At 41.6% G+C, this 14,816-nt stretch overlaps 1 protein-coding gene across 1 annotated transcript in view; it reads left to right on the top strand.

Moving 5' to 3' along the window:
* Positions 1 to 14,816, top strand: part of LOC136858399 (nose resistant to fluoxetine protein 6-like) — a 176,963-nt gene that overhangs the window by 66,069 nt on the left and 96,078 nt on the right. The window contains exons 2-3 of the mRNA XM_067137917.2: positions 3,797 to 3,960; positions 12,234 to 12,397. Of these exons, the coding sequence (XP_066994018.2) occupies positions 3,797 to 3,960; positions 12,234 to 12,397 (328 nt within the window). The remainder of the gene's footprint in view (positions 1 to 3,796; positions 3,961 to 12,233; positions 12,398 to 14,816) is intronic.

Here is a 14,816-nt window from a genome sequence, read left to right as displayed (position 1 = left end):
CATTGTAGTACTTGTTGTCTTTCCAGTTTAACATTCTTAATTACTATTGCAATTGATCTTTATGGGTTCAAGTTGAGGCCAATTTGCACAAGCTATTGGTTGATCATATCTATTATAATTACTGCGGAGTCTTCATCTGTAGATACCAGGGTGATATCATCGGCGAAGCCCACAGTTGCCAAATTTTCGACATCATCCACAAGTGCATATCCAAATTCAGAGGCAATTCCATTATCATTCATCTCCCTTTATATAACATCAGTACCAGCATTGAATAACAGAAGCGATAAGGGAGAACCCTGAACTACTCCTCTACGAATTTGAATACCCTTGGTTCATGTCACTTCATCAATTTCGACATTGACTGTGTTGTTAGTCATAAGTTGTAGTACTAAGGACCGTAGACGCGGATGAATCTGTGTAGTGTTCAAAGTTAACTCTGGATGTTTATGACCAAGTATATCAAATGCTTTAGATACATCAAGGGATGTAACACAACAGTTTCTTTTCTTTGTCTTTGCATCTTACAGGCAGCTGTTTATGAGTAAAGAGTTAATGAATGTACCGGCATTGAAACAAAACCTCTTTGCCGTTCTGTGATCCTTTTCAGTACTGAAAATAACTATATTGAAGGAATGTAATAACCGGGCGAGTTGGCCGTGCGCGTAGAGGCGCGCGGCTGTGAGCTTGCATCCGGGAGATAGTAGGTTCGAATCCCACTATCGGCAGCCTGAAAATGGTTTTCCGTGGTTTCCCATTTTCACACCAGGCAAATGCTGGGGCTGTACCTTAATTAAGGCCACGGCCGCTTCCTTCCAACTCCTAGGCCTTTCCTATCCCATCGTCGCCATAAGACCTATCTGTGTCGGTGCGACGTAAAGCCCATAGCAAAAAAAAAAGTTTATTAAATAATTCGTTCTATCAATATTTCCATTACTTTATTTACAGCCCTCGTGGATTAATTGTATCACATCAACAAAATCTTTTCGTAATTCCGGATACAATTTTTTGCTAGTGGCTATACGTCGCACCGAAACAGATAGGTCTTACGGCGACGATGGGACAGGAAAAGCCTAGGAGTTGGAGGGAAGCGGCCGTGGCCTTAATTAAGGTACAGTCCCAGCATTTGCGTGGTGCGAAAATGGGTAACCGCGAAAAACCATCTTCAGGCCTGCCGACAGTGGGATTCGAACCGACTATCTCCCGGATGCAAGCTCACAGTCGCGCGCCTCTAACTGCACGGCCAACTCGCCCGGTAATTCCCGATAAACACACACAGATAACAACCATTCCACCTGGCGCAACTTCCCTTGTTCAACATTTGGATGTGTATTATTTTCGTAAACGGAAGAAGTTCGCCTGTTTTTTGTGAGCGAGTTTTACTTGACAACATTAATATTGACCTCCAGAGCCGTAACGCTATCATCAACCTTCATGTACTTATACATAATCAATTATATGCAATCCCATGCTTAAGCATGCCTGGAAGGAAGGTACATTTTCAAGTTGAATGTAATGCATTTGATGCTCCTGAAAATGTTTTCTGGGACACTGAAGATTCGAGTTGCTCAATTCCCAACTGCATAAATGCAACATTCACCTAAGGTGTAGTTAACGTTTAACTTGTATATCAAGACCCACAGACATACATAGGCCTATGTTTATTTATTATTTATTTATTTTATGCCTTTGTATGTGGCGAAGTTAGGGCTCACGGCCCTCTCTTACAATTAACCACATACAATACATAGTCACATGAATTAGAAAAATAGCATTGTTAACAGTCTCCAAACACTACCTAAATTAATGGAGTAATATTAGCCTATAACTTATTATAATTGTCTTATAATAATTAATATTATCTATCTACATCACCTAGCTATAAATCATACTTGCACGCATACACACTAACATTCATACAAGCTGATCACAAATTTAAGAGGAATTCTCAACAAGACCGTTTAAATGAGACTATTGAAGTGCTATTACGTATACTGACAGGGAGTGTATTCCATAGCCTTGCCCCAGGCACTAGGAATGAATGGCTGTATACAGATGACTGATTAACCGGTATCATAAGGGTAGAAGTCGATCTGGTATTATGTCCATGGATAGATGAGAGGAAGTTAAAATGGGAGGATAGGTATTCAGGTGTAGATTCGTTCAGTGTCGCAGTATGTAGATTTCTTAGTTGATCGATTTTCAGCCAGGATAGCTTCTCCTAATATGGGAAAATATGTGTCCTAAAGTTCAAAGAAAATATAAATCATATGCAAAAGTTCATTGCCCTTTGAAGTTTCATAGTTTGTTCTACAGTTGCATCGGTTAATACGACATCACAGTAACGAATTATTGAAAAAATGAGCTGTTTGAATGCGTGTTAGTTTCATGTTCTGTGGAAGAATGGATTGTTTCACTTTTACGGGGTGGAGAGATGCATATAACTTTCTGCAGACACTTGTTATATGGTCATTCCAGTATAATGTGTCATTCATGACAACGCCTAGGTTTTTAACAGACTTCTGAAAAGGTATAGCTTCACCGCAGAGCATGAGAGTAGGCTGTTGTGTGATGCTTAGCATATTTAAAAGCCTAGATCGTCCTATTATGATAGCTTTCGTTTTCTTCGGGTTAATTAATAGGCAGTTCTCTCTTGCATAGGAGCTAATTAAATTTAGAGTCGAGTTCATTTGGTGGATTGCTTTGTCATTGTCGGAGACTTTGAAGTGCGAGTATATCTGAAGATCGTCAGCATAAGGTGGTAGTTGCAGGCATTCAGATGAGAGGAAATGTCATTAATATAGATTAAGAATAAAAGAGGTCCAAGAACATCCCCTTGGGAAACGACAGATAGCTTAGTCCTTAGTCCTCCATTCTGTAGTCGTCATATTTGATACAACTCGCTGTCGTCTATATTTTTGAGGTATGAGCTCAAGAGCTGAATAGCAGAATGAGCCATGTGACATTTTTATAACTTGGCTAACAATATGTCAATATTTACAGTGTCAAACGCACTGCTGAAGTCAAGTAGGATAAGTACAGTCAGTTTTCGTTCGTCCATAGCCCGCCTGATGTCATCAGTGTTTTTGATTAGTTTTGTTGCAGTACTGTGTCCTTTCTTAAAACCAGACTGCAAGGGATTAAGTACAGAATGTTTTTCCAAGTATTTAACTGTTTATGAGCAATTTTCTCCAGAACCTTAAAAAGTGCTGTGAGAATGCAGACAGGTCGGTAGTCAGATTTATTGGTTGCAGGATAGTTTTTTGGGACTGGCACAATGAGTGCATCTTTCCATTTAATTCGGATATTGTCTGAAGTAAGGCAGGTATTAATTAAATGCGTAATAATGGGCAATATTATGTCGATTGTGTAGGTCACGAGTGAAATGGGAATTTCATCAGCTCCTGTTGCGTGAGATTTGACATAACTTCCCTTCTTACTTCATGCTGTGTAACAGTTTCAAATTCAAATACTGGACGGACTGGTGATTGTTGCCTTAATATATTGTCAATGGTGTTTTGTACTATCGGTGAGTCAAGAGTGAGACGTTCCGTGGAGAAATATGTAAGAACAGATAAAATTAGTGGAGTAATCATTAGTACAGCTGAGGTTTCATTTACCACTTTTATCTAGGCTGATAAAAATGTATAATTACAGCTATGGGCACCAGAAATTTGTACACCAAGCATTGATTACAGCTAGATAGTGTTTTCCAACAAATTTGACTTTATACCATTATTATTCAGGCACTTCGCAAATGTTTCTTGTAAGAAGTGAGCGTTTCTCTCTGTTTCAGTGTGGGACGCTACTGGACGGTACAGCTCCGGTTACTTCTGGGGAAATGGGTTCTGGATGGGCTCTCAGGCGCTGTGCTACGACGTGGAGGAGACAGCTCCGTTTCCTTTGGCGTTCAGTGTGATTAAGCTGTTACTGTATCTTCCTCAGCACCTGAATAACAAAGTAAGTAATATAGACAACTCTTCTTGGATATATACAAACTTAATTGTATTTTCAGATAAGATTTCAGGTAAGTTAGTCTTACATTTATTCGAAATACATAAAAGCGAAAATATACTCTCATTCTGAAGTCGAATCAAGAACTTAATGGAACATAAATCTTAAATTGTCTAATCTTTCTGCCACTGAACAAGCTGTTTGTGAAGTAGAGGCCACATAGCTGTAAACTTCCATTCCGGAGATTTTGGGTTCGAACCTCGACAGCGCAAAAGATAGTTTTCTGTGGTTTCTCATTTTTACTCGAGGGGTTGTACAATAACTGAGGTCAGTGAAAAAGTAAGTGTATTTACTTTGAATAAACTGAATAGAACACAAACTTTCGTAAAATTATCCTTATCCTTCTTCTACCCCTTTTCCCACATCCCGATGGGAGAGTGGATGAAGACTGCGTCGCAAATGTAGATTTAACCTAACACTACTACTACTACTACTACTACTATTACTACTACTACTACTACTAATTTGTTATGTGTAGGTCTGTCAAATATTGTGTACCTGAAACATTCTACCCCTGTTTGAGATATACGAGACCGGGCGAGTTGGCCGTGCGTTTAGGGCCAAATAGTAGGGTTGGGCAGACCGGAACATTCACTTGTTCCGCAACATTAGGAGTTTGAGGCGGAGTGTTTCGGTACAGAGTGCCGGGATACGGGACACAGGACTGTAACTGCGTCCTAGAGAGAACTTCGAGAGGCAACATGACATGCTCCGCTTCAGCTGGAATGTGCCTGAACCGAACGTGCTGTGTCAAGTGCGCTCTAGATAGATTAGTTGGCCTTGGCTGTGTCTGCCTGTCAACACCGGCTGTGTGCCGCCCTGTGCTTGAGTGTCAACATTTTTTCATCCAGTTATATCTTTAATTCCAAAGCGATGACCTATATTTTTCTTGGGCTTAAAAGTTTCCTTAAAGTCCAAATTAATTTTTAACATCAATCCCCGAGAAAGTGTTGAGGGAAATTTTTCGAGATATTAAAGAAAGTAAATGGAAGTTGAGAGGGAAGGAATTCGAAGTGCAGAGAGCATAACAGCACGAAAGTACAACAATGTATTCATCCAGTTATATTTTTAATTCCGAAGCTATGACCTATATTTTTCTTGGGCTTAAAAGTTTCCTTAAAGTCCAAATTAATTTTTAACGTCAATCCCCGAGAAAGTGTTGAGGGAAATTTTCGAAATATTACAGAAGGTAAATGGAAGTTGAGAGGGAAGGAATTCGAAATGCAAAGAGCATAACAGCACGAAAGTAATTAAATATACTAATAATTGATCATGATAAGATATTTGATCAATTTATAATAATGATAACAGGGTGGCTGAGGTTATAGGCGGTAAACTGTAAATTTATTTAGGAGAATTATTCTCCCCTTTCTTACGAAAGACGGTAAACTTTGCATAATGTCGCATCGGAGTACTGTTCAGGACTTTTACTAGAAGAAAACCGGACAGAGTGAAATGCAATTTATGTTCTATTTTGTCTGCAAAGGGACCTTCAACCGGAACAATGACAAGACATTTCAAACTTAAACATCCCACAGTTTTTATTTTCGTGTTCCGCTTGTATATTGTGTACGTGAATAGAGCACTGACGAATGTTTCTTCAACTGTGCGTGTATACTTTTAATTGGTGAAAATAACATTGTGACATTTGTAAACACCTGTACTGCCAGTGTAATCGTGACAGGTGTATTTCGGAATGAATGAAAACATTCTTATCCTAAAAAGAATATTTAGACATGATTTTTTGGGTGAGTATTTCATTCAGAGTTCCAACTGCTTTCTCACGTGCCGTGAAGTTTTATCCTGGCACTAATTACTCACAATACAGGCCAATATATTCAACTGGTGAAATATTCTTGAATTGGTTACTTTTAAACACCTGCACTGCCATTGTAACAGAGTTATGTGTATTTTATATTGACCGGAAAAATCTTAACCTAAAAGGAGCCTTTAAACGTGATTATTGGGCACGAATTTCAGTGTTCCGACTGTTCGTTCACGTTCCCTGCAGCTTTATGCTGGACCATGGCCATAACTACATACAGGCACACACCACACAGCACGTTCCGTACAGGCAGCCCTGAAGATTATTTTCCACGGTTTCCCATTTTCACGCCAGGCAAGTGCCGGGGATGCACCTTAATTAAGGCTACGGCCGCTTCCTTCCCATTCCTGGACATTCCCTATCCCACCGTCGTCATAAGACCTATCTGTGTCGGTGCGACGTAAAGCAATTTGTAAAAAAAGCACAAAGAAAAACAAGAGAGGTATACGGGATTCTGAGATGGCTGATTCAGCTTCGAAATCTCTTTAATGCTACAAAACGATTTTTATTATCTATACTAATATATAAAGAGGTAAACTTTGTATGTAATAGCTGATCTCAGGAACTGTTGGACCGATTCTAAAAAATATTTTACTAATGTAAATATTTAAGATCTGTGAGGGACATGGGCTGTATTTAATTTTCAAAACAATTCCATTGGGAGGGCACGGGGCGAGATATAAAAATAATAGGCTAATATAGGCGAAATATCGAATTTATCGTACAAGGACGAGACAAAGCTCAGTTAAGTTCCTTGACGCAAATAACAACACTCAGTAAGCCCTTCGAGCTCGAAAACCATGTTTTAAGGCACTGAAACCAACCGTTATGGAGATATTGGCACCACACTACTCCTGCTCTAGGAATCGGATAAAGAAAACATATAATGGCGTATGGTTTTTAATGCCGGGAGTGTCCGAGGACATGTTCGGCTCGCCAGATGCAGGTCTTTTGATTTGACGCCCGTAGGTGACCTGCCCGCCGTGATGAGAATGAAATGATGATGAAGAAGACACATACACCCATCCCCCGTGCCAGCGAAATTAACCAATAATGGTTAAAATTTTCGACCGTGCCGGGGATCGAACCCGGGACCCCAGTGACTAAAGGCCAGCACGCTAACATTTAGGCATAGAGCCGGACATCGGATAAAGAAATGAACTGCCGTGACCATTGCAACGTCAGCTCCAAGATTGTACAGCAGCGAGATTATCTACAGTATATCACAAAAACTTAAAATGTTACAGACGTTAAAATTGGTACTTGGAATCTCCTTTAAAAATCCACTTAAGGGGATGAAAAGAACATTAGAGTGGGTGAAATTTTAAAATGAGTATCTCCTTCTTCTACTGCTTTTCCCACACCTGTGGGGTCGCGGGTGCGAACATGTGGATTTGACCCTGTTTTACGGCTGGTTGCCCTTCCTGACTCCAATCATACGTGTTGGGATGTATTTTTTATAATTACTATTGCGTATTCCTGTTGTGGTTGGTACTGTGGTTTGTTGAGTGAGTATGAAGAGGGGAATGTTGGGAAAAACACAAAAAACCTGTAACCGAGCCAGAAGAATTAATCACACCCAACTAAAATCCCCGACTCAGCCCTGAATCGAACCCGGAACCCTGTGAACCAAAGAACTCAACACTGACCACTCAGCCAAGGAGTGGGGAAGTTTTTAAAATGAGTATATCTACAGTATATCTCATAAACTTAACATTTTATACACGTGAAAATTGGTATTTGGAATCTCCTTTAAAAATAAAGAAACGCGAACTTTTGTTTCCGGAAAATTAATTTAAGCTGGAGATCGAAAATAAGTGAAGAACGAGTTGAATTCTCTTGATGAGGATACTTACATCTCAAAAACTAAACTGTTACACACGTGAAAATTGGTATTTGGAATATCTTTTAGTCACAAAGAAACCCTTTTTCATCGACTTTAAAGAGAACTGTTTCTCACGTGTAGAGTTCCATGTCGCATGTTCCAGATTTAGCTCTGCCAGTAGCCTGGTCATCCTAGCCCCAAAAGCACTACCACAAACGTGGTTTACAAAGAGGTTCTGGAGTAAATGAAATGCAATTTTTCGGTGAATTGTTATACTCCAGGGATTTTCAGATAATGTCTTCGTGCAGTACCGAGGAACAATTAATTTTTACCTTCTTATTTTTAATCTGTTTACCCTCCAGGGTTGATTTCTCCCTCGGACTCAGCCAGGGATCCCACCTCTGCCGTCTCAAGGGCAGTGTCCTGGAGCGTGAGACATTGGGTCGGGGATACAACTGGGGAGAATTACCAGTACCTCGACCAGGTGGCCTCACCTGCTATGCTGTACAGGGGCCTTGTGGGAGATGGGAAGATTGGAAGGGAGAGACAAGGAAGATGGAAGGAAGCGGCCGTGGCCTTAAGTTAGGTACCATCCCGGCATTTGCCTGGAGGAGAAGTGGGTACCTCGGAAAACCACTTTGAGGACGGCTGAGGTGGGAATCGAAACCACCTCTACCCATTTGACCTCCCGAGGCTGAGTGGACACCGTTCCAGCCCTCACACTATATTTCAAATTTCGTGTCAGAGCCGGGAATCGAACCCGGGCCTCCGGAGTTATCAGCTAATTACACTAACCACTACACCACAGAGGCGGACTTAATTTTTTTTATCAAATTACGAAATACTTGTGAGGGAATCCGTGGGTAACAGCTAGTCTTTGATAATAATAATAATAATAATAATAATAATAATAATAATAATAATAATAATAATAATAATAATAATAATAATAATAATAATAATAACGTAGGCGTCCGTTGAAGCCTAACATTACGTTGATAGATCGTTTGTGAAATAGTCATAGGACACACTACATTTTACTCTAGAGAACAAAATTCTCTCGCACAGGCAGAATATAAAGTCACGGACACCAATGTGCAGCCCCTTGCCACTCTCGGCCTAAATCGGAAGACCAGGGAAACCTGAATTCTCTCTGCTTTCCGTCGCACTTTAGTGGGAGAAAAACACTGTTCACTGTTAGACAGTTGTTCGTTTGCTAGTTGGCTAATACACAGTGTACCGGAGGTACACCCACACCGTTGTACGCGTTCGTAGCGTCACGGTTAGTGTTATTAGCTGCCGTCCTCGGAGGGCTGGGTTCGATTCCCGGTACTGCAAGAAATTTAATACTGGCAGGAGGGCTGGTATATGGTCCAAATGGTACATGCAGCTCACCTCCAATGGGGGTGTGCCTGAAAAGAGCTGCACCACCTCGGGATGAGGACACGAGTTTTTTTTACCCACCCCGCGCATATAATAGAAGCGCCTTGTAGAATGCCATCTAAAGCAAAAACAGTGAAACGCATTTTGGAACTACTGTAAGTTAAACATCTCTTGAGAGATGTCGCTTCTCTCAGCTTATGTTGTGCCCTCTGGGGTGAAGATGAACTATTAAGATTCAAGATGAATTTTGTGTGGTAAGGTTTCCTAAACTGAATTGTTTATTGTTGTTTTTTGATGTTCAAAAGTTATCAACGCCTCTTTCTCTCCCCGCCAACTTAAGATGTTGGACAATGAGAAATTTTGTACATGTATTTATTCACCAATGATGAAATTTTTACATTTATTTATTTATCCAATGAAAATTGGGGGTGTCAGGGCCTTGACCCAGAGTTTTCTGAAACTTTTCCTCTCTTCTATAAAAGCCGAGAGCTGGTGAGCCATGATGTCTTAGTGATGGCTCCAGTCTACAGTCTAGTGTGTGTTCGTAACGGAGGCGGGAACGCCTCTTCCATCTTCGGGAGGTCCACCAGCTTAAGGTAATGGCAGATTCAGTACAACTATGTGATAGTCTTTGAAAACTAGCTCGAGGGGAAGGTTTCCAATCTTTAGTAATGTAACTGTTCTTGTCTCAAATTTAAATCTCAAACCTTGAATGCAAATTTCAAACAAGTAGAAAGAAGTTAATCGAAATCAGGGAATAGAGAGTAAGGTACCCTCTTGCATTCCCTCTCAACTTGATGTGACTTGAGATGACTATGATTTTGTAATCTTTGAAACCTATCTAGTAAATTCTGTAACTTTAATATTTTTCTACATCTAGTCACCTCCGTAGTAAATTATAGGCTTGGCCTCTGTAACGTCGGGCCATAAGCCCCCGTAGGTTTTAACTTATACACTGACTGACAGAGCAAATGCAACACCAAGGAGGAGTGGTTCGAAAGGGATGAAAGTTGGGAAAAAAACAGAGTCGGCACGGAAGAATAATTGATGTTTATTTCAAACCGATATGCAGGTTACAAAATGCGCACGGCATCGACTCAGTAGGATGTAGGACCACCGCGAGCGGCGATGCACGCAGAAACACGTCGAGGTACAGAGTCAATAAGAGTGCGGATGGTGTCCTGAGGGATGGTTCTCCATTCTCTGTCAACCATTTGCCACAGTTGGTCGTCCGTACGAGGCCGGGGCAGAGTTTGCAAACGGCGTCCAATGAGATCCCACACGTGTTCGATTGGTGAGAGATCCGGAGAGTACGCTGGCCACGGAAGCATCTGTACAACTCGTAGAGCCTGTTGGGAGATGCGAGCAGTGTGTGGGCGGGCATTATCCGGCTGAAACAGAGCATTGGGCAGCCCCTGAAGGTACGGGAGTGCCACCGGCCGCAGCACATGCTGCACGTAGCGGTGGGCATTTAACGTGCCTTGAATACGCACTAAAGGTGACGTGGAATCATACGCAATAGCGCCCCAAACCATGATGCCGCGTTGTCTAGCGGTAGGGCGCTCCACAGTTACTGCCGGATTTGACCTTATCCACGCCGACGCCACACTCGTCTGCGGTGACTATCACTGACAGAACAGAAGCGTGACTCATCGGAGAACACGACGTTCCGCCATTCCCTCATCCCAGTCGCTCTAGCCCGGCACCATGCCAGGCGTGCACGTCTATGCTGTGGAGTCAATGGTAGTCTTCTGAGCGGACGCCGGGAGTGCAGGCGTCCTTCAACCAATCGACGGGAAATTGTTCTGGTCGATATTGGAACAGCCAGGGTGTCTTGCACATGCTGAAGAATGGCGGTTGACGTGGCGTGCGGGGCTGCCACCGCTTGGCGGCGGATGCGCCGATCCTCGCGTGCTGACGTCACTCGGGCTGCGCCTGGACCCCTCGCACGTGCCACATGTCCCTGCGCCAACCATCTTCGCCACAGGCGCTGCACCGTGGACACATCCCTATGGGTATCGGCTGCGATTTGACGAAGCGACCAACCTGCCCTTCTCAGCCCGATCACCATACCCCTCGTAAAGTCGTCTGTATGCTGGAAATGCCTCCGTTGACGGCGGCCTGGCATTCTTAGCTATACACGTGTCCTGTGGCACACGACAACACGTTCTACAATGACTGTCGGCTGAGAAATCACGGTACGAAGTGGGCCATTCGCCAACGCCGTGTCCCATTTATCGTTCGCTACGTGCGCAGCACAGCGGCGCATTTCACATCATGAGCATACCTCAGTGACGTCAGTCTACCCTGCAATTGGCATAAAGTTCTGACCACTCCTTCTTGGTGTTGCATTTGCTCTGTCAGTCAGTGTATTTACCTAGGATTTTCCTGCTGTTGAAGCCAGAATTCGCTTCATCAGAAGTTTGCTGGTTAATTTAAAAATGAGACCAAAGAATGTATTAAATACTAGTGGATAAGGAGCTAAATACTCTGTTGGTAATTGAATCAGAGAAACATTATCACAGAAGCTATTATGACTACAAGTACAATTTTACAGCAAATAAGTGGCTCTCCGTATTTGTTCTAAATGCTACGTATATTGAAAAGGCATGTAAGAATGAACTTTTACCAACAAGTTATATTTTTAAAAGTAATATTTCTGATCTATGTACATGTGCTGAGGTAGTAACGAAAGCTACATTTTTGAAAACTGCAATTGTTATTATTATTATTATTATTATTATTATTATTATTATTATTATTATTATTATTATTATACCTATAAAGAAAACTATAAATTTCAAGTGCCCTGAAATTTCTTATCATTCACAGAATTCATAATTGATCAAATTTCTACGACGATGGGAGGGCACCAGATGGGCCTGTCAATGCTTGTTATAACATGATAATTTTCTCTTTTTTTCTTTTACCTTCCACCGGACATCTATTAGATTTCTTGAAATCACACTTTAGATTGTAGTATTGCATGCACATTTTTCAGGGATAAGTTTATTCTGTAACATTCATTTCTCTAGAGGACCTCTTTCTTTCTAAAACTACTTCCACCATTATAAATAAAATCCTGATATCTTGAATATTGAATTTAAAATTAAGAAAATATTCTCCCTTTCTTTTGAATATTGATAATTGTTTTTCTAAGAATTCTGTATTGTATGCTGCGGACAGGCTGAGCGAATCCAGCTCGGGCTATGCCTACCGTACAACTGTAGTATGGAGGATGTTCGTGGTCTCGTTGAGGCCACTGTACCAGAGTGGACACAGCTGCTGAAGGTCCGAACTCTACATAACCGCTATGACTTCTGGGACGACTCTATCTTCTGGACTCTTCTGTGAGTAAGAATACGTGTTATCTATGACAATCATATATTGTTTGGACCCTACACCTTGTCACGTCACAGGCCCACAACCCAGTACGATGGTGCCTCTGTTTACTTATACAGAGTTATGTTTGACTTGCGTCCACGCCTGAGTGGCAGCCTAAGTAGAACTCACCAGCCGTGGGATCTGTCGATAGACACAATACCTTACGTACAGTATACAGTAAAACCCTATGACATTGGTCACCTCTGTAATATGACCACCTGTCTCAATTTGACCGTATTTTTATGGAACTACCGAGCGCGAATGCTGTAGTCGCTTAAGTGCGGCCAGTATCCTGTATTCGGGAGATAGTGGGTTCGAACCCCACTGTCGGCAGTCCTGAAGATGGGTTTCCGTGGTTTTCCATTTTCACACCAGGCAATTTCTGGGGCTGTACCTAAATTAAGGCCACGGGCGCTTCCTTCCCACTCCTAACCCTTTCCGTCGCCATAAAACATATCAGTGTCGGTGCGACGTAAAGCAACTTGTAGTACAGTATATACCGCATACAGTATATAGAACTGGCAAATTCGCATTTGTTTGTATACCCAAGGTGTACCTGTGACTATGTTACATACTTCCAGAGGTGATAGAGGAGATCATGTCCAGAAATGTTCGGTTTTTTAAAAATAACTTCCAAGTTATTGCTTCCTATAGCACATTGCTCATTACGAAGCGAAGGAGAAGAAAAACGGGGGCGCTTTGCAAACCAAATTAACTTACATTCTATATTTTCTGAAATGTACGCCTTGGCGCAGATATGGTTACGTTTGTAAACATTTGAATATTGCACTCATTTTGGCTAATGCGATATATTTTGACTTATCTAATTTCTTATCGTAGAAGGATTCGCATTGAGGGAACTCGCTAATATGCACATTATTATTATTATTATTATTATTATTATTATTATTATTATTATTATTATTATTATTATTATTATTTTGCTATTTGCTTTACGTCGCACCGACACAGATAGGTCTTATGGCGATGATGGGACAGGAAAGACCTAGGAATGAGAAGGAAGCTGCCGTGGCCTTAATTAAGGTACAGCCCTAGCATTTGCCTGGTGTGAAAATGGGAAACCACGAAAAACCATCTTCAGATCTGCCGACAGTGGAATTCGAACCCACTATCTCCCGGATGCGAGCTCCACAGCTGCACGCCCCTAACCGCATGGCCAACTCGCCCGGTGCACATTATTTATGGAAAAGAAATGGAAATGGAAGACAAGCTGAGAGATTTCAGAATAGGACCTTGTGTGACAAGAATAATAATTTTTTGTGACATAGTCAGGATCATTCTGGGCATCATCGAATGCATGAGATAGTCCACAGAGCGCCGTTGCCATGTCCGTATTGAGGTTGGCGGAACTCTATTTGAAACTTTGCTGTAACTGATGTTGATATTTGGGTTGTAATGTTTATTCAAAGCAGCCCGGCTTCGTGGCTAATATATTGGCATGCCGACCTTCGGTCCAAGGAGTCCCGCGTTCGATTCTCGCCCGGGCCATGGATTTTCACTAGTTAATTTCTCTTTCTCTGGGTTGGGTGTATGTGTGTGCCGCCATCAACATTAGATATCATGTTAGGCAGGGCCCCATCCTTACCCCGTAAGTCGCCTATAGGTGTCAACTCGGAAGACCTCCACCAGGTCTCTCCGGAGGTCATACGCCAAAATAAATCAAATCACTACACATTTATGTATGGCTTCATGGCTAAATGGTTAGCGCGCTGGCCTTTGGCTCAGGAGGTCCCGGGTTCGATTCCCTGCCGTGTCGGGGATCTTAACCTTCATTGGTTAAATCCAATTGCATTAGAATTCATCAAAGGTAGCACCCCATTCTCATAGAAGCGACGTCTGATCGAAAGACCTGCACCAAATCTCATCGGAGGCTACACGCTATTTTTACCTATGCATTAATACTGCTAAAATAAAAATAATAAACGAAGCGTTTCTGGTAAATTAAAAATAAGCCATACAAATTCATATTGATCTTCTGTACCACCCTCGAAAGTTTGTGACATGATCTCCGGTGCACTTTGCGTAAATTACAGAAAAAAATGGTCTAATTTTTGTCTTGAACACTGTTTGGTATTATTTTATACGCTTGTTACCTGTGTGAATTGACCATTGTAACGCTATTTGTTGACAATTTCATAGCATATGATACAGAAGGGCCACTTAGGAGAAAGAAAAGCAATGATGACGATAGGAGATCCCTGCGACAGAAGAAGAAATTGAGAATCATGTCCCAACACACAAGTTATCCGTAAAATGTGTCAATAAATTAATTAAATATTGTAATGCCAATGATTTTAATGTTGAGAAATAACTGTTCCAGTTATATACAGACATTACAATGAGTAAGCTTAAACTTAAAATCAC

The sequence above is a fragment of the Anabrus simplex genome, chromosome 1 (assembly GCF_040414725.1).
Source record: "Anabrus simplex isolate iqAnaSimp1 chromosome 1, ASM4041472v1, whole genome shotgun sequence".
Classification (NCBI taxonomy): domain Eukaryota; kingdom Metazoa; phylum Arthropoda; class Insecta; order Orthoptera; family Tettigoniidae; genus Anabrus; species Anabrus simplex.
This window is presented reverse-complemented; position numbering and strand designations above follow the sequence as displayed.